Source organism: Periplaneta americana, chromosome 14 (genome assembly GCF_040183065.1).
Source record: "Periplaneta americana isolate PAMFEO1 chromosome 14, P.americana_PAMFEO1_priV1, whole genome shotgun sequence".
NCBI classification, from domain to species: domain Eukaryota; kingdom Metazoa; phylum Arthropoda; class Insecta; order Blattodea; family Blattidae; genus Periplaneta; species Periplaneta americana.
The window spans coordinates 107,072,542-107,094,390 of NC_091130.1; the positions used below are offsets into that span (position 1 = coordinate 107,072,542).

Below are 21,849 nucleotides of genomic sequence, written 5' to 3' on the forward strand. Positions count from 1 at the left end.
ATCATTTTATTCACCTTTTAACTACAATTACAGTGTCGCCACAATGAATTAATGGGAATATATATACCTTGTATTAGTATGTTTTTCAGAAAATCCCTCTTTTGACATTTATAATACACGATATGAATATGGTTTTATATGTGATCCGTGAAGTGAATTTCTTTCTTATGCACGCTATTTAGTTTCCAAACTCTTTTTATTCCACAAAGTTTACAATTAAATTGGCATGATAATTTAATTATTTTGAGGTTATGTTGGAGTCCAGGTTAAAGATGGCAAATTCGTGTATATATTCTAAAATAAGGTTCATTCACATTTTTCCATTTACGACATTGTGTAAACGGCAATTTACAAAAACATCTCGAGAATTCGATGCAGTAAGAGTTAGATTTGCACCAAGTCCAACAGGTACGATATCCTGAATAATACAAGTCCGTAATACAATAACCAGATATTTATTTAAATCCTATTATCTAGTCGGTAAAACTCAATTTTGCGTTAAAATTTTATGAGATAAAGCAGAAAATAGTTAACTTCTAATATGTGTAGAAGGTAAAACTTCGATATCCTCCCACACCAATAGAGAGAAAATGACATCAAACACATAACCTCCCACACCACACACGGAAGAGAAAAGGTACACCAATAATTGAAAATAACATCAACCACAGGGCACAGATCACTCTAGAGACACGATATGATCACTGCGAAAGTTGCATAGCCCTACTTAATAGGTTACCAGTTTCATATAGTACACAACACTTCGTACGGGATAATTATAATCAAAGCAACATTTTCAATACGACTTTTGGCTTGTGGTCCATCCCAAACCACGCCCTCCACCCCTCTAAGCGCAAGTCCTTTATATTCAGTCAGTCATGGCATACTATTATAAATGAAAACAACTAACAATACCATAGTTATTTCAGTCATAACAACTTCATAAAATGCCAGATGAAACTATGAAGACAGTAATGAAATAGTTCAAATACGATCATTTAGCACAGGAATACAAGGTGCTTTTTTTTTTGGTGGGTTATTTTACGACGCTGTATCAAGACCTCAGGTTATTTACCGCCTGAATGAAATGAAGGTGATAATGCCAGTGAAATGAGTCCAGGGTCCAGCACCGATAGTTACTCAGCATTCGCTCATATTAAATTGAGGGAAAACCCCGGAAAAAAACCTCAACCAGGAAACTTGCCCTGACTGGGGTTCGAACCCAGGCCTTTCATTGTCAGACGCGCTAACTGATACTCCACAGGTGTGACCCTCACATGTAGCTACAGGGTATGGAGGTAGAGACAGGCTGAAGATGGAAATATCAACGAAATATGACAATATAACCGTTGAACTGATAAACATTTTTTATTGAATATGAAACATGGCAAAAAGAAAAAAAGGCATTGTTTCTAAGCTCATTCTGGACTCTGAAATGAACAGCTGCTGCTAGGTAGACCTACAATTGACATGCAGTCTCAAGCTGACCAAGAGTTTAAGTACATTACGTTTACCAAAACCATCTTACCAAATTTGTTTTACTGCCAGCACATCATAGCAAGAGAGCTGAAGAAGTTGACTTTCAAATAATTGGTATTTTCTTGACATTTGGAATACTCTGATTCTTACACTTAGATAATGAAAGAGAGTTGGTAAGTCCTGTTATAAACGAGTTATTTATATACTGGCCAGGGTTAAAAATTGTTCATGAAATACCACATGACAGCCAGAGTCAGGGTTCTGTTGAAGGAGCTAACCAGCATATAAAAAATATGTTGGCTTCATGGATGAAAGACAACCTTATCATCAATTAAATTGAACCAAGAGTTTGATTTACCACATCATCTTTGCCACCTGTTGTTATTAAAAATGTAGGCCTATGGATGAACTTGAAACAATAATTGAACAGATTAATGCAGAATAGGAATAAACGGAAGAAGAAGAGAAGAAGTGATGCTAGTTAGTACATCGTCAAACATCTCCATAGCCAGAAAGGAAGCCCAAGGAAAAAAAAAAAAAAAAAAAAAAAAAAAAAAACAGGCGAAAAGAATGAAGCTGATTTTCGATGCAATGCAGCCTCCAATTGATATAGGAGGTAACATCATAATACATATTCCGAATGTCGACAGCGAAAAGGCTGATTTGTGAAACCTCATGGAAGTCTTGTTTGAGAGAAATGACGATGGCGTGTACAGAATTGGAACAAAGGATAGAATTTTGACTAGACAATATTGCAGATAGATTCATTGAACTTTAAAAGCTGATACTGTCGTTAATTTCATCAACACCCGGTCATCATCATCATCATCATTATCATCATTATTATATCTTTCAAATTTTCTTTACACGAGAAGAGGTGCCAGATGCAGAAATTTCGTTGGGGACTGCAGCAAAGATAGAAGCCATAGGAAGTGGACAAGGGCTCGCCTGTTGTGTTGGAAAGAGAATTGTGTTTCAAAGTGGTGCTTGTGTGTGAAAAGGGACCTCTCTGCAGCTCTAAATGTCACAATAGCATGCCTTGTTGCAACAAGTAACTTGTGAGATAAAAATATTAAGCTCTAAGTATAACATAATTATTCGTATAATAAAACTCCTTTGTGTCTTAACAATAATAACCAGGGAACGGATTTATATGGACTAAAAATATATGAAATATGTAAATATATATGTAGTTATTTTTACCAAAATATGGAATTAAATATGGATTTTTACCAAAATATGGAATTAAATATGGACTTAAAATTATAAAAAAATGACTATGTACGTTAAATATTGGTACATTTTAATCAAACTAAACAAAAAATATAATGGACGTACCTTATCTTCCAATGTAGTTTCAACAAAACACAATTTTTATTGTCTGTTACCATAACAATAGGTTACAAACATTTCTTTCAAGTGCTGAAAAGTGAATCTTCTTCTATTGTCTCTGAGGATAGATTTATACTGACTAAAAGAGCGTTCGACGTCACAAGAAGTAACTGGTACATAATTCAATTTCACAATGTCTGCTGGGGATAAGTCCAAGTTAATCTTCACTGTTGATTCACCACTCATCACAGCAACAACCTTTTGTAGTTCTTCATATCCAGGGTTTTTTGAAAGTACAGTGTCCACCTTAGCTCTTACTGCATCTGCAACTTTACCTCTACCACGATTCAGTTGTTCCACAGTACTATTTATAATTTCAAAACTTTCAGATAGTGAAAGGTGCCTATTTTGGAGACTTTTGAGCGTTTTTATGATGCATGAAAATGTATGCTGAATGTGAGCTAAGTCATTCTTCACACTTATGTCACAGGTAACTGTTTTCGCAGTATCAATTGAGACTGCATCTTCAGAGTCCAATGCAAGGAGAACATTGTTAATAGAGTCTATATGTTCGGCATAATATTCAACTGCTTCTAGCCATGTACCCCATCTAGTTAAAATTGGCTTTGGTGGCAATGGAATTTCAGGGTACATTTCTTTCAACACGTTAACTCTACTGGGAGCTTTGAGAAATACTTTTTTCACTGATGAAATCAACAAATCTACTTTAGGGAAATTGTCTCTGACCACTTCTGCCACACGATGAAATGCATGCGCCACACAAGTAAAATGAGTCAATTTAGGATATACAACAGATAATGCTTGTCCAGCTTTGACCATATAAGGGGCAGCATCGCTAATAAAGAATAACACATTATCGTACATAATACCCTTTGGCCACAGGATACCCATAGCTTCGTTGAACAGTTTAACTATAGTTTTGTTATTGCACTTTTCTAGAACATCACAATGTAAAAGAATTCGTTCAGAATATTGTTCACTTAACAAACCGATAACTACATTACCAACAAGTCTACCTTCTTTGTCGGGAGTCTCATCAATGGAAACCCAAATTGAACTATCTTTAATTTCATCTCTTATCTTCTGTATTGTCTCATCGTAGATGGATGGAGCATACGTCTTCCTAAGTGTTGACTCATCCGGGATTGTATGTTGAGTATATTTTTCAAGGAATTCCCTGAAGACCTTATTCTTTAGTTTGTAGAGAGGAATATCAGCAGAGATGAGAGAACGGCACAGGTCGATGTTAAACTCAGATCTTACATTCGATGTTGTTGGTTGTGTTAAAAACAATTGTCTCTGCTTGGAATTTAGTTGTTTGTTGGCCTGATGTTTACTAGTTGTAATGTGTTGTTGCACCAGGAACTTTTGTGTAGATGATACTGCACACTGACACAAATTACAAAATAATATTTTATTGTCAGTTGATAAACCATCTTCTTTAAATTCTGAAATGTAACTTGTTAGTTTTGATTTTAAATTGACTGAATGACGTACTTTTGGCATATTTACCGTCTTTATAGTATGATTTACAAAACTGAACCTATGTGTACTCTGACTGGCATTTAACTGTTGAGCTGCACAACTGAAGTCTGTTAAAAATTTTAAATTAAATTAATACAGTTTTGTAACTTACTTTCCCATTGTTGATAGGACTGCTAATTTTCAAATAACTCTGATGTTAAAGGGATTACTGAACATGTGTTTAAATCCCTATTGTTGAAATGTATTTTTAAAAGTTAATGGAATTTTGTTTTGTTTTATTGTTAAACCTAATATAATATGGACTGTTTTATATGAAATATGGAAAATATATGGAAATTAACGAAAATATGTACTAAACTCTAAAATATGGAAAAATATGGAAAATAAAAGTAGGATTTTTCAACCCTACACATTGTGAAACATAAAGATAATGCAAAATATAAATTATATTAGCTTTATAAGTAAATATGTATTTACATATAAATCCTTTCCCTGATAATAACAATAGTAATAATAATGTTTATGTACAAGTACTAGAGAAACAAAACAATTTTTATTAATCAATACCAGAATTCTCTAAAGTCTTGTTAGTAATACTAAGTTATTTCTAGAAGTAACTGAATTGCATTAGTGAAAACTAGAATTTCCTAAAGAGCTTTGTCAGAATTAGAATTTCCTAGTAAATTTGGGTTTTGATGGATTTCACGTTCTGACTGTAACATAGATATTAACTTAAAAATGATAATATATTTTTTTACAAAACATGATGAATATGAACTATTCTTATTTAATGACACTGTATCAACTATGAGGTTATTTAGCATCGATGAGATTGGTGATAGCAGGATAGTATTTGGCGAGATGAGGCCGAGGATTCGCCATAGATTACTTGGCATTCACCTTACACTTGGGGAAAACCTCGGAAAAAACCCAACCAGGTAATCAGCCCAAGCTGGGATCAAACCCGCGCCCGAGCACAACTTCAGATCGACAGGCAAGCATCTTAACCGACTGAGCCACGCCGGAGCTTTCTTCTGTGTAAAATTGTCATATGAAGCTGGTGTTAAGTGCCCTTTTTACATAAATTGTCTAAATTTAGTACATACAAGTAATAATTACTCACTGATTAAATTACACGAATACATCTTCCAGCAGCTTTTCTTAAGTTTCTAAAGAGCACTGATATGAATACCCTGGTTTGAGGTCATTTTTAAAGCAATCCTGGAATTCGAGAAATCTCCCCCCTCCCCCCTCCCAGACCCTTCGCCACTGTATTAATCCACATATCATCAGTGATTAATTTATTTATAAAGTCGTTCCATCTCTCACTTTCATTCGATTTGTTCGTGAAATAACACAATGCAAATCAGACATCAGTCCCTTGTGTGATGTGGGAGGATATCGAAGTTGAATTTGTGTGGAATTAGTTTAGGTATAAGTTTTTACGATTGAAACACATGTAATAATGATTAGAACTCCACGAAATTCAAAATTCAACAATAGGTGAACTTTCCCAGTAGGACTATCACTTTATAATACTTGATTTATTGCAGTCTTTTAGTTCCTGCCATAGAGAGAATTATTAATTTGCTTTTTTTTTTTTTTTTTTTCCGAATTGGGTAAATATCTTGCTTACATACACCAATTTCCTTCCCGCAATATTGTTTTGGGATGGTGGCTGCAGTATTCACAGTTGATTTTGTTAATATTTATCTATTTATTTATTTATAGTAAATGTCAGAATAGATGCATCCATCTTATATGGAAGCAGACGATCCCAGAGTTGGTGAATTTGTTAACCAGACAATATAAGATTCAGGGGACTGTGACATTTTTGACAGTGATGACGAAATAATAGATACCACATTTGTGATTGAAAGTGACCATAAGTCCCAGTAGTTCTGATTCAGAATTGGAAGCGAGTGATAGTGATGAGGCGGAAATTGGGTTGGAAAATCTAGGATAAAATGTTAGCTCTCCATTCTGTGGAAAGAACGGTTTTAAATGGAACAAAATCCCACCACCAAAGAATGTTCGAACCAGAGGTCATAATATTATCTTACAACTTCCAGGTTTGTGGCAACCAGCTAAAGCTCTTAGTAACAATCCAAAACTACAAGATTTATGAGGTTTATTGTTCATGAACGAAATAATTGATATTCTAGTAACATGGACAAATGTAAAAATTCTAGCAGTGCGGGAAAAATATCAAGATAAGATATTATCATTGATACATGCAACCAACATTGTCATTGATACAGGCACTCAATGCTACTGAGATGAAAGCATTTGTGGGATTACTTATTTTCACACAAATTTGTAAATCGGGTGGTGAGTGTGTTGTGCCCCACAAAATCAAAGAAGAAAACAAAATATTCTTGCTACAAGTGCCAACGTCCAATTTGTCTTCAGTTTTCAAAAAGAGCATGCAGAATTTGCACTGAAAATGATTGATTGTGTTTAAGTTATTCAAAAGAGACCAAGTGTTTAAAGAATGAAAAACAATTTTTCATATAAGCTTAACATTGTTCAGTTTTTTCAATATATTGTGTTTATAATATTAATACAATGTAATAGTTGAGGCTATTTCATATTGTTAAATTATGAGTATATTGTTGTTAACATATAACAGTCTTACAGACATCACTGTACCAGTTATGTGATTTTTTGTAATGTACCAGTTGAGAGTTAAGTTAAAGAGGAGAGAGGGGTAGAAATAAAACCAAAATTTTTCTGGTGAGAAAAACACAAGTGAACGTCAGGCCTATTATCTTTCTGTTTTTAATTTATAATATTTGAGTACAAATTCAAGAAATAACACTTATCTTCATTGCATTCAAATAATTTTCCTTAATCAAAGACTTTAGAAATACAGTCAATTAATCATTTAGACCTAAATCAGTTTCAAAACTCTGTGAGGCAAAATAAAAATACGTATTTAACATTTCGGTAACGAAATAATAGGAACTAATAAACTGGAATATTTCAAGCCTATTATGAACCGTCATTTCATGCATTACTGGTAGACCTACCATATGTTTTTTATTTTCTTCCAACGATAAAATGAGATGGTAAATAACTTGTACATTTAACTCTGGACAACAGAAATATTTAAATTAGGCTACACAACAAAATAATCCATTATAGTAATGAGGAAAATGCAGCACAATGGATTGCATAATTTGCATTTTATAACATTTGCTTTGTGATGGTGTAGTGTATGTTAGTAATGATACTAAGATAAAGTTATCTCAATTTCAGGTCATTTGCATCTTGGAGGACTAAGAACAGCATTGTACAATTATCTGTTTGCAAAGTCTCACAATGGAAAATTTATATTGCGAATAGAAGACACTGATCAAAGCAGACTCATTGCTGGTGCTGTGGATAAACTGGAAAGAGATCTACAATGGATAGGACTTACACCAGACGAGAGCCCAACATTGGGTGGTAATTATGGGCCCTATAAACAATCAGAACGTCTATCTTTATACAGGTAGACTATTTCAAAACATTGTTTTAATAATATTTATTTACATAGTTTATAAACAAGCAAAACTGGTGTATTTCTACTTATTGTGAAATATCTATTACAAATGATGAAAGAAATAGCAACTCACTTACTTTGCCTTACACTTTTTACGAGTTTTTCATGTTCTTCCTCAATCCAGAGAACAAGTCAAATCTATTCTGGAGACAGAAGCAGCTTATTATTGTTTTTGTACTGACCATCGTTTGAACTTACTGAGGCGAGAAACTCTAAGAGCAGGACAAGTTCCCCGTTACGATAACAAATGCCGTCATTTATCAAAGGCAGAAGTCAGAGAACGTCTGGCTAAAGGAGATCAGTACTGCATTCGTTTCAAAGTAAGTAACAATAAGTAATACCGGTAATCAAAAAAGAGAAAAGTTCACGTTAAAAGAAATTGTAAGAAACATCAGTTATAAGTAGGCTATTTTGAAGTCTTATCTCAAGCATTTAGTATGGTGAAGAATAGGTGGAACAGAGACAAATTCTCTCCAGCACTGGGACTCAAACCTGGGTTTTTCAGCTCTACGTGCTGATGCTTTATCCACTAAGTCATACCAGATTCCAGTTCTGATGCCGGATCGAATCCCCTCAATTTTTAAGTTCTACCTTTGTTTTCCCTTTTCTCTGTTCTGTCGATCTTTCATCATATGGTAACGCAGAATTCCTGCACGGAAATATCATATGTATTTTGGTACATCAGAATAATATGATATGCGTAAGTAATCACTTAGTGATTCAAGACGGTCCTCACCCCATCGGTTCCTGGCCACTTAGTCACTTGCAATGGGTGCACCTCTGTCAGAGTGCTGCATTGGAGTTAAATCGCTCGCTTGAACTCAGTCGAATGTCGCACGCTCGAGTGAGATAAGATCGGTCGTGATACGCTCGTAATAAATAGAAGCATAGTACAAGGTCATCTCACCGACATGTCTTATCTTGTATGGAAGGCGACAGATAAGATACACATATGTTTTGCTCACACGGTAAAAATAAGGCTTTATTTTCTGCGTTTGTGACAAACGTCTAATGGAACGTATCAAAACAGTAACATGAAGTTATAAATAAAATCGTATGAAAAACTTCGATATACAGTTATTATTCCTAATTAATAATTATTCAATATTTTATTTACCACATATATAATATAATAGGTCCATACATAGTGTTCCGCCTATATATTGCGACAATGTAGAAACGTTTTACAAAATATTATTATTTAGCAGTAAATTAATAATATTAGTACAGAGATAATGTCACAGAAAATATAATAAAACGAATAATCATGCTGCACAACTGTTACAGACGCAAAGATAGATACGCTAATTATTAGAGATTATTATTATTATTATTGTTATTATTATTATTATTATTATTATTATTATTATTATTATTATTACTACTAGAAAACTTGATACATTTCTTGCATTATCGTGATTATGTTCTCCGTTTATAATAATTACATTTACATCCAATAACATCTATCAGATATGGCAAAAACAAAATCACTCCTGTGTGGGAGGAAAAAAAAAAACCATTTACCTACAACATTTATATTACATTTTAAAGCAAGTTTTGTAGTTGTACTATGGAGAGGTTAGTTAAACACTGCAAAGTTTTGAAATGATAAATATCTATGATATTACTACACAGTTCATCATTGTAACAAGAACGAATGTCTAACGCTCGGCTTATACCCTTCGAGGATTTATTGCTCGCGACCATTTTACCCATCATGCATGTGCACTACCTATCGGATTATACTATGAACTACTTGGTGCTCGAGCAAAAACGTCCGATGCAGACCTCTGACCTCTGTACATAGTGCATTGGACATTGTGTTGCTGTTACTTATTCTGTGACACAGTACATGAGGGTAGGCCACCAAAGGGAAAACTGAGAGGTAGAACTTAAAACTGAGGGGATTTGATCCAGCATCGGAACAGGAATCCAGTGTGGCTTAGTGGATAAAGCATCAGCACATAGAACTGAAAACCCGGGTTCGAGTCCCAGTGCTGGAGAGAATTTTTCTCTGTTCTATCGATCCCTCATCATTTCTTGATAGTGTTTTATAGTAAGAGCTTAGGTCGTTATAAAATTGAATGCAGAGTCTTACACACGGGTAAAAGGCAATTGAAGTGTTGTGATGGCCACATCACTTCCTAGTGCTGGAGGTCAAGATGGCATAGAAACTTAACTTCTCTTGCTTATATCTCCATGATGTGTAAGCAAATATCTTTATCGTTTCATAAGAAGCTAACCACAAAATAGCTGATTTCATTTATTTTCAGCTGTCATCAAATGAAGAGACGTTTGAAGACTTAGTTTATGGTAAAATAAGCTACAACATAGGACAAAATGAAGGTGACCCTGTTATCATGAAGTCTGACGGATACCCTACATACCACTTGGCAAATGTTGTTGATGATCACTTTATGGACATATCCCATGTACTGCGTGGAGTAGAATGGCAAATTTCAACAACAAAACATATTTTACTCTACAGGTAATCAATGTTATTGTCTGAATATACTTTGCTGCTGGAAACTAGCAATATCAGAGAATACCAGTTTGTTGAATTTACTGTTAATACAGATTTCGTAATCACTTGTTTCTCATATTTTTCAGAGCATTTGGTTGGAAACCTCCGCTCTATGCTCATCTCCCTCTCATTTTGAATGCAGATGGCACAAAACTGTCTAAAAGGCAAGGTGATATTACAATAGAAAACTTCTACAAGGAAGGCATCTTTCCTGAAGCTTTACTCAACTTCGTTACAGATGCTGGAGGTGGTTTCATTAAAGATATAGAACCAGCAAAACCCAGAATATATACACTTCAGGAATTAACTAAACAAGTCAGTATTTAAAATAATATTGCTTAACCAGTAAGACCTAAACTTCACTAGCAGTGTACTGTTGCTATGGAGGTCGAAAATTAAATTTTTCAAAACAGTTTATTCTTATAATTAGACCAAGGATTAATATGCACTAAAAACTGCCAAAATATGCATACAACTATGCACTAAAAGTCTTAGAAATACACACTTAAAAATTAAAAAATAAGTTGACTATGGAACTCTTTAATGAGAGATTCAGATAACTTCTAATTCTACTGTTACTTTAAAAAAATTCATGTTGAATCTTTCGTACACTACTTTTAACACTTGAATATAAATAATTGATTAAATGGCGATCTTACTCGTGTTAATTGTGTAAGCACTGAAACAGCTGTAAGCCGCACATGCTTACACAATTAACACGAGTAAGATCGTCATTTAATCAATTATTTTAAAAAATTCTGATAAACATCAAATAATTTCATTTGTATTAATGCAACTGCTTTTCCCATAGTTTAAATAGCAATAAAGGTTTTTTTTAGGTTTATTTTGTAAAGGAATACATTTTTTTTTCAGTTAATGCAAACCTATATGCTGAAAATGAATGTTCAACATCACAGAATATAACTGGGCAAACTTAAATACTTACCCCAGAGTTCATCTGCCCCTTCAACACAGATGCCACTTTCAGCAAATGACTTAGACCACTATTTTTCTAGCACATTGTGATGAATTTTTCAGAGAATATCTCTATGCTCCTTTCAGTCTGTCTTCTAAATCTTCAACTACTATCAAAGAGGCAAGGAGGAGTAGACCTCTGGTCTCCAGTTTTTCAATGACTTTAGGCAGGAATGAGTAGTATGCTACTAGGAATTCCAGGCTCTTTATTAGACCAGATAAACCAGCATCCTGCTCTGTATAGGTATTCGCTGAAACTTAAGAGCTGACTATCTATATTCGTCCAGTTCTGAACTGTGAATAAGCTGTTTGCTTCTTCTTCTTCTTGGGGGCTAGCTCAAACCAACCAAGCATATTGGAATGTTTGGCCATTCTCGTGAGTCACAAATTCCTTGAGCATAACTGTGACAGTCACCCCTCTCACTTCAAGAAAATTTTTTAAGTTTCATCATAAAAATATGTGGAAAACGTGAAAATGATAAACAGGCAATTATAGGCAATATTAAATTAAAATATGCATTTTTCACAAAAACTATTGAAGTGTGCACAATATGCAAAATAAAATTGGTCATATTCGAATATTCTTCATTCGAAATGCAAAGATACGTAAGTACCTCTTCAATATGATGTATCAGTAAAACATACATTTTCATGCAAATCCTAGGTCTACTTATAACTCATATTTCAAGTTTAATACAAGGTGGTATCCAAAATTTTGGGAACTGGTGCTGCCACATGGTCAGAAACTCACCTTGAGTCTAGTGGCCGCCACCACTTTCGAAGAAGTTCCCTTCCGCATGTAAACACCAGTCCCAGCAATTCTGCCATTTTTTAAAATGCGTCCTGAAAGTCGTTTTCTCTGAGGGTGTCCAGTGTTTCTGCTTGAATCATCTCTAACGTGTTAAATCTGAGGCCTTTCAACTTAATCTTCATTCTGGGGCACAGAGAAAAGTCACGGAGCCAAGTCAGGCGAGTAGGGTGGGTCGGGAACATTAATGTTGCTTTTTGTGAGAAAGTTCGTGATGAACAAAAAATGTGACACACCACAAAATCACAATAGTAGGTGAAATTTACTGTTTGCCCTGGTGGGACGAATTCTTTGTACACAATCCCCCTGATATCAAAGAAAATTATGAGCATGCTATTCACGTTTTTCTTCACCTGCCTCGCCTTTTTTGGTCTTGGTGAAAGTGGACTTTTCCACTGGGAGGGCTGTTGCTTTATCTCAAGGTCATAAACGTAAATCCAATTCTCATTACCTGTGTTAACCCTGGACAAGAAGGTTGGATTGTCAGAGGTGGCCTGCAGAAGCTCGTTGCGGACATCAACATAATGCTCTTCTGATCAGCTCTCAGGATTCTTAATACAAATTTTGCTGCGAAACAATGCATGCCCAGTTCATTATTCAGAATCTGTTGGCATGTCCCATAACCAATTCTTAGTTCATCAACAAGGTAATGAATGGTTCAGCATCAATCCTCATGAATGAGCTGGAGAACTTTGGCAACAGTGTCGGGCATTGTGTAGCTGATGGGTCTTCATGTGTGTGTTCATCGTTATCAACAGATGTTAGACAGCAATGAACAGAGTATGCCATTCAAATACCCATGTACGGTTCACGCTTTCATTCCCAAACGCTCGCAAATGTTTCTGATGCATGTTTTTCTAGATTTCCACTAAACTTGATGCACACACGCTGTCCTTTTCTCAGATCCATCGCAAAATCGCCACACACCAAGTACACAACTCCAAATAAAAGAATGTAAAACATCAACGCATCCATTCATTTGCCTGAAATTTTGTACTCATGAGATACAGTACACTAGTATTGTCATCTCCTATAGCATCATGCTACTAACTGATAATCAAATGGGTTACACCATGACTAGAGTCTATAGGTCACAAAAATACAACAGATGTTTAATTATGGAGGTTAGCACCTACAGTTGACAATATTCCAATTTCTCACACTTTTTATATCACTGAAAGTGAATTGAAATGTACATCAATATTGATACAGACCATGAGCACATTTTATGCATGACGAAGTATAAGCAAGTACCTAAGGTAATGACAGTTTATTTTTCTTTAAAGTTTGAATTAAGCCGCATCAAACCGAGTTCATGTCGATTATCGCAAGACAAACTTCCAGAATTTAACAGTCTGGTGATTCGACAAAAGCTCACAGAAGAAGAGGGATCCATAGTCCTTATTCAGGAAGTTAAAGATCTTGTTTCAAGAACTTACAAGGACAGGTGAGTGCTTAAAAGTTAAAAATTTGCCAAGCAATCAGGGAAATAAAATATGTTTACCTTAATTGCATAGTTTCTACTACTTTCTACACTAGAGACCAGTGGCGAAGCTCTTAAGAGGTTTTTTAGGCTTAGCCTACCCAAAAAATTTTAATTATATCTACTCATAGTAACAGTTGTTTAGTCCACTATCTGAAGACAGGTCTAAACGTCACAAGTGATACCAACATGGCCCCACTTATGAGGGAACTAGGACAGGAGATAATGGAATAGGGTAGCCAGTTCCTTTCCCCTTCCATTGCATACATCGCTGATTAGCTACATATTACACTAATCAAACTTCAAATATATAAACAAAATTGTTCTTTCTCTGACACATATCGTCAGCTGAGATGTACTGCCTGATAATAGATACAGTATACCTATCAGCCAGAACCTCTTATCAGAGGTACAAAACTGTTATGTAGCTTATTTTATTACCTCAGACCAGCCTCATGGTCTAGTGGTCAGAGCTTCTGGCTATAGTTCATGAGGTCCCGGGTTCGATTCCCGGTTAGAGCACAGGAATTTTTCCTTAAAGGGGATTATTCCTGTGTTCGCCCATGGTCTGGAATTTAGGTTAAGTTTAGATTTAAGACCTCTCCTGGCACCACATTATCATAATCATCCTATCACATCATCGGGGTAATGTAACTCTGCCTTCCAGGTGCCCCAACCTCAGAAGTGGGTTACAATTAAGCCACGGCCAGGAGAGAAACCAGAAATGTCGAAAAGACAACCTGGTGGCATTGGATAAAAAAAAAATTATTACCTCATGATTAATAATGTTTTCTCACTATTTTACATATCTACAGATTAGAAAGCCAACGCTTACTACTGGATGATGACCACATTATGTCCGTGTTGCTGTGGAGTCAAGATCGTATCAACAAGTTGGCTGATCTTGTGGACAGCAATTTTGCATTCTTATGGATTATCCCATCACAAAACACACTCCAAAACATTTCGAGTTCCAATATAGGTATGATAACTGTTATACTGTCTCTTGTACAAGAAGTGAATTCTAGTTAGTTATAAAATATTTATTTCAGTTTGTTTTATCAGTTAACATATCAGAAGTATGTATCCGCTCAGCTTAAAACTACTTTAGGTAGAGCGAAATTTAAGGGGTGGGGGATGATCAGACAGGGGCCTCTACGCACCTCCTCAGGAAAGAAACCATTAACGCTAATTGTCTGTTTCTTGACATTATGGAACTGATAGGTGAACATACCAATTATCTCTCGTCTTTGGTATATGAAGGAATTATGAACCTCATGAACGAAAGTTAACAAAATGAGATAAGTGACAAACCAAAGTCCAAATAGTGTACTACTCTGTTACAGTTTGTTCGACTCTGATGAGGCTCATATTGATCAGTTGACTGTAATAATTCACAATATGGAAGGTTCATCGCCAAAAGAAAAGGTCCTCACTTTTTTTCCGAACTGTGTCTACAGCTTCTTGTCTGTGCGGATGACGTGAATATGTTAGGAGAAAATCCACAAACGATTAGGGAAAACACGGAAATTTTACTTGAAGCAAGTAAAGCGATAGGTTTGGAAGTAAATCCCAAAAAGACAAAGTATATGATTATATCTCGTGACCAGAATATTGTACGAAATGAAAACGTAAAAATTGGAGATTTATTCTTTGAAGAGGTGGAAAAATTCAAATATCTTGGAGCAACAGTAACAAATATAAATGACACTCAGGAGGAAATTAAACGCAGAATAAATATGGGAAATGCGTGTTATTATTTGGTTGAGAAGCTTTTGTCATCTAGTCTGCTGTCAAAAAATCTGAAAGTTAGAATTTATAAAACTTATATTACTGGTTGTTCTATATGGTTGTGAAACTTGGACTCTCACTTTGAGAGAGAAACAGAGATTAAGGATGTTTGAGAATAAGGTTCTTAGGAACCTTGGGGCTAAGAGGGATGAAGTTACAGGAGAATGAAGAAAGTTACACAATGCAGAACTGCACACGTTGTATTCTTAACCTAACATATAATTAGGAACATTAAATCCAGACGTTTGAGATGGGCAGGGCATGTAGCAGGTATGGACGAATCCAGCCAGAAATGCATATAGTATGTTAGTTGAGAGACTGGAGGGAAAAAGACCTTTGGGAGAGGCCGGGACGTAGATTGGAGGATAATATAAAAATGGATTTGAGGGAGGTGGGATATGATGATAGAGACTGGAATAATCTTGCACAGGATAGGGACCGATGGCGGGCTTATGTGAGGAGGGCAATGAACTTGCAGGTTCCTTAAAAGACATATGTAAGTAAGGCTACACTGGATTTGCTATTGCCATATCTATCACTTTATTTCGCATGTTAGTGACTCCAAAATGTACTGATTTTTGAAGTGAAGAAACAGCAAAAATTGGCATAAAATAACTTCAATAAGAATATTTAAACATAATACACAATGATGAAATAGGTCACTCCCACTGTAGCTGACATTTTGTCTTTGTCCCACGTATCTGCTGTCTCTGTCTTTCACTTGTGCACCATGTGGCAGCAGCCAATGCGAGTCCTGCAGCTGTGAATTTCTTTAATTTCGTGCAACCTGTATACCTTTTTGTTACTGGGCGCTATAAAATATTAACAGGATAGTTGTTTCATCATTGTCCATTCTCATGTCTCCGATTATGGGGGTCTAGCCTCCAGTTTTCCCGATTATTCCACATATTCTCGTTCATTACTTCCATCATGATTTTCCTCTTCTTTTCACATCCTGTTTCACCTGATATTCCCATCTTCCCTCTTGTCCAGCTTGATGTTTTAAGTCACTCTGAGATATTTTCTACAGCTGTCAATCTCACTGAATGTACGATAATGATCTCGAACTGTCCCTAGGAAATGAATTAGCACAGTTTGCAGCACTAGTAATGGACATGAAAGAAAACTACATAGACCGTCTTTCAAAGGAAATATTCTTCTGTGAAATCCTCACTGAACACATCTATTCTGTGCTGGAGTTATTAATTGGGATTATATGAAATATGAACTTTTGCCTTTATTTCTTATCGCAGGTGTTCTGGAAGACGTAAAATCATGCCTTTCAGGGCAATTAGAATCTGAATTCCATAGAGAAGACCTCAAGAAATTACTCAAGAATTTTGCAGTCGAGAAACATTTGTCATTCAGTGAACTTATGAAACTTTTGCGGTCTGTTGTCAGTGGTTTGAAGGTAATAAGTCTATCCACCTATAATTTTAACATTACATTAACTAATATATATATACAGTGAAACCTCTCCTTACGGACACCCCCAAAATACGGACACTCCTCATATACGGACAGATTTTTATGTCCCAACTGAAATGATATAGAAATAATGATAAATTTAACTCTCGTTTACGGACACTCTCAGACACGGACACGGACACAAATAGCTGTTTCACAGTCCCAAAGGTTACTTTACCTCCTGACTGTGGACAGAACTTGGATTTGAAGATCTAATGTGTTACAAGAATGAAAAATTTAGTACAGAAATTCCTTAACATGAAACATAATGTAAGGGTCTCGTAGGCTACCACTAGCCCAGCCGGCTACCCCTTGTTAGCTGGAAGCGGATGGATAAACAAAGTAGTAAAATTTAACCTGTCTGATGGGTCCAAGGTTTCCGCGATCGTGAAATTGTATTCGATACATGATAGGGTTAGTAGGATTATTCTCTTCACTTCAATCAGTTGTTCTGTTTCGAGAGAGATCGCACCTGAATGTAAAGGTTAAGTTGAAAACTGTAAATTACAGTACTGCATAACTGTAGACCTAGAATAAAATTGCATGGCTCAGTGGTACTGTATTTTCGTTTTTTGGTCTTATCTACTGTAGTTCAAAGTCCCAAAGAATTTACTGTAGTACTGTATACTGTATTTAGAATTAAACTACAGTAATACATTTCATTTAAAGCATGAAGGGATACATAATGCGTATTATAAATTTACTGTTAGATTGGGGAGCCTCCCTCCCAATAAAGGATATCTCCCAGATGCGGATAGATTGTTATGTGCCTTCGATGTCCGTAAATGAGAGGTTTCATTGTGTGTGTGTGTGCGTGTGTGTGTGTGTGTGTATATATATATATATATCAGTCATTGTTGTTAAAAGACACTAAGCCATTTCTTTCAGTATTGTGATAATCGAAGAATACTGTTCTACTAGCTTAATTTTATAGTTATGTTCACACCTCTAGTGATAAGGTGCATCAAACCACGTAAATGTAATTCATAATTCATTTTAAACATTTTAGAACATATATAAATACAATGCATGCAAAATTTGCTAGTTTATACACATTTTGTGTCTATTAAATAAACAATAAAGCTGTAATAGCCAATTCTTATTGCTGCAATTGTTAATTTAAAAAAAATCGTTCTTCCATATTAACACTGCTCATTTTAGGTTTTGTTTGTGCTTTTTTTCTTTTTTTGCGTGAACAAAAACTATGTTGTTTAAATATAATTAATAAAGTACTGGTAGGTTATGAAAATTAAACATAAATACAAAATACATTATATTTTAATAAAATATTAGTATCTTAAGATACTGGTACTAGCACAATACACGTACGAGAATAAATAAAGATGTACTGTAAAAGTTATATTCACAATACCATTAACACCTTCCACAGAATACCGAGCTAAGGTAATACAGTACTTAAACAAAATGTAGGTACTGGAAACACTATTAATTTTATTAAAATTGATGACATGAAATTTATCATATCATATCATATATCATATCATATCATATCTATTCAGCTATTATTAGTACTTGATTTGTCGGTTACAACAATGTTTTGCATAAATTATTACTTATTTATTTACCAGAGCTTCCTCAAATTAGAGGCTGCAATTAGACAAAGCATACAAAACAAAAAAAGAACAAATAGATGATGAAAGATAACAGAGTAAAAAAATGACAAGTAAACAAACAAACAAACAATGGTAGTTCACAGAATAAGAAAAGTTACAAACAAGTAAAGAAGCAATGAAAGCTAATAAGAAAAAGAAAAATGATACCGGTAATGGTGTGTCAATTTTTTCAGTACACTGAATTAGAGTCCATATAGGTGGTTCCGTAAGAGTTTGACTGACTCTCTAATTAGGAGGAGGGCCAGTTCATTTATTATTATTATTATTATTATTATTATTATTATTATTAATATTAATCTCAAAATACTGAAATATTGAATTGTTTGTGTATTTTCTGTACTGGTATTCCTAATGAATATAGCTTGTGACACACTATTCTAAATGTTCAAGAGAGAGTAAATATTACAGAAATAAGTATTAATACTATAGAAAATATATAAAACAGTTTCAATAATATGTTTTTCTGTCAGCCTCATACAAGTAATGTTTGTGAAGATGGTTAGGTTTAAATATTTTGCATTTTTGTCTTTAATGTACATATACATTATATTTCACCATTCATGAAACTGCGAGCTAAACAATACGAAGTATAATATCAGTTAAATGAGAGAGAAGAGCCTTATTATTTGAATTTTTTTACAGCATAGATACAATTTTTGTTACTTGGATGAGGTGCTTCCTGAAATTAAGAAAATGAATGAAATGGCAGAATTTTTAATATTATCTTACTATTACAAGATTTTGTTGCTGTATTCTACTTCTCTATATACAAGATAATTTCCATAGTGGGACACAAACTTTTGTTCCCTCATCGAAGTAGTCTGGTGCAAGCATTTCGACTCATTCTTTCATACTTGTTTTCACGTCAACGTAGCTGTTCAATTTTTGTTCTGGTACAATCTCTTCAAATAGCAGAAGATGTAATTTGTTAATGAAATAGGTGCAATGATTACAGGAAACTGTAATGAACAATTTAAGGACGGGAATATAGAGAAGTAGCTCACAGGTGGTGCATGATACCAAAATATTGAACTTGTCATTTCATTTATTTACAACCAATTGGAACTTAGTTTCTGGGTTCACGTCCTATTTTAATCCTTTGTACTATATCTTACAAACAAAAAAAAAAAAAAAAGTAACTAAAGTATTCAAGAGAAGTGTCAAAAATTTAAGTACCTTTTAAAATTGTTTGTAAAATGTTTTTAACTGTTCATGTTATATCCGCAGGAAGGTCCTGGTGTTGCAGAAATGATGGAAATCCTTGGACAAATGAGCACCTTGGCCAGATTAGATCATGCTGTTACAACTTTGAAAAGATTACATGCAGATAATTAGAGCCTCTATAACACAAATTTTTTGTTCTGAAGATAACACTGGAGGGTTCAGAGTTAAAGTGAACCAAGTCCATGAGAGTCACTTTTAATATCATTCTACTGTTTCAATAAGCAGTGTCATGTATAATTTAAGTATTCTGTTAATATTTTTATACAACATACAGTTGCTTGGCCACCCTGCCCCACTATCTCCTGGCTTATTTACCTCATGAGTGATGCCTTATTGGTGTCACTTATGAGGTTCCGACCTGTCTTCGAACAGTTGACTAAACAACAATACTGTAGAATTCAAGTGAATGTGGACTTAGTTCACTTTCCCTCTGAAGCGTTTGTGTTATGTGACCAAAAAGTGTATGCATTTATCATTAAAAACACACACAATACAATCAAATTGTTTAATTTATCTTATGGGATATTAACATATATAAACCCAATTCCATCAATTGAGTCGTTCAGAGCAGAAGTGGTGTAATTCAAAAATGGGTAATGAGGGTGAAAGTAAACATTCTGTAAGCGCAAAGTAGCAATTAAAATTCAATTTATTTAAACTATTAGTAGTCAGTGGATAGCAAGAACAACATATTAATTGCTACTTTGCGCTGTATTTTACAGAATTTTTACTTTAAACCTCATTACTCAATTTTGATTTACACCACTTTTGCTCTGAACGGCTCAATTGTTTTATTTCCATATAAAAAATCTAAAATCAGGTTTTTTATATCATCATCATTATCATTATTGAAATAATCTCTTATGTCTAGAAATGTTCTAATCATAAAGAATTTCATCAGATTCCTCATCTTCACTTGCATGGAAGCATTTTGTTTTGTGACTGAGTGTTTGAGGATACAGAAAGCTTTTTAAAGTTGCATTGAAGGCATGTATGGCAGAAGTGACTCCATGTCGGTTTTCTTATTTTCATGCATGGGTCTTCGGTACTGGTGAAAGGAGTCTTATTGCATGTTTGTTACAGACTATAGAGTTCTTCCTGTTCCTTAAATTGTAAATGGTAAGCCTTTTTCAAATCTGAGTAAAATATCTTCAAGCAGTTGACATAATGTCCCTGTCCTTTTTTCTGTTTGTTACAGAATTTTTTGCAACGACTTGGTACTCAGGAATTCATTTTTGGACATCAAAACTACTTTAAAATGATGTTTCTTCTTCTTTGCTGATTATATAATGTTGATCCAATCCTCTTCCACATGGATGCATTGTTGTTTCTGCTTACCTTTTCAATGATACCAAATTCAACACTACTAGGCATGAAGGATTGTTAAACTCCAAGAATTTTACTTTTTTATTTATTTATTTTTTAATTATTCATACAAGGGTTGAGCCAATTTCACCAAAGAGTCATTTTAATATTTTGGTCAGTGTGCGCTAGTCTGAAAATTAAGTTATATGTTTATAAGTTCTTGCATGTCCTCTTAAAAGCTTACGAATACAGGAGGCAAGATCCTCACGGGGCTCTCCACTGTCACCTGCTATTGCCAAACTGTACATGCAGCATTTTGGACATCAGCTTTAGACTTAACCACCCACATGTCCAGCCATTTTTTCCGCTACATAGATGACACCTTCATGATCAGGTCACATAGACAAGATAAACTCCAAGAGTTTCTATAGAGGATTTGACATTAAGAAAAAAGCATTGAGCATATGGGGCTAGTCCATCAAATGACCAGTTGCCATAGAAACGCCAACCTACCACACAGCTTCTACAATGAACTAGGCAAGGCCCATGAAACCAATGCTTTTTTCCTTAATGTGGAATGTCCTATATAACATCTCAACAGCATTCACTCGAATATTCAGTTTACCTGGAAGTCCGGGTCTGATGGTTCACTTCCATTCCTGAATATTCATATTTATAGAAAAATAGATGGTACTCTTGGACATGGTGAATATAGCTACCCAGGAACTTCATCCAACACTGTCTCAATTGCATAATATGTACATTAAGGCCCAA

General features: G+C 34.8%; 1 protein-coding gene across 1 annotated transcript; it reads left to right on the top strand.

Annotated features, from left to right (window-relative positions):
• The first annotated feature begins 82 nt into the window (after positions 1-82).
• GluRS-m (putative glutamate--tRNA ligase, mitochondrial) lies at positions 83-20,214 on the top strand. The gene is made up of 9 exons (XM_069845856.1): positions 83-408; positions 7,579-7,813; positions 7,989-8,184; positions 10,138-10,352; positions 10,475-10,703; positions 13,458-13,618; positions 14,470-14,636; positions 16,699-16,856; positions 19,774-20,214. Exons 1-9 carry the CDS (start codon positions 252-254, stop codon positions 19,879-19,881), a joined length of 1,626 nt encoding a protein of 541 aa, XP_069701957.1. The 5' UTR covers positions 83-251; the 3' UTR covers positions 19,882-20,214.
• Positions 20,215-21,849: the final 1,635 nt, after the last annotated feature.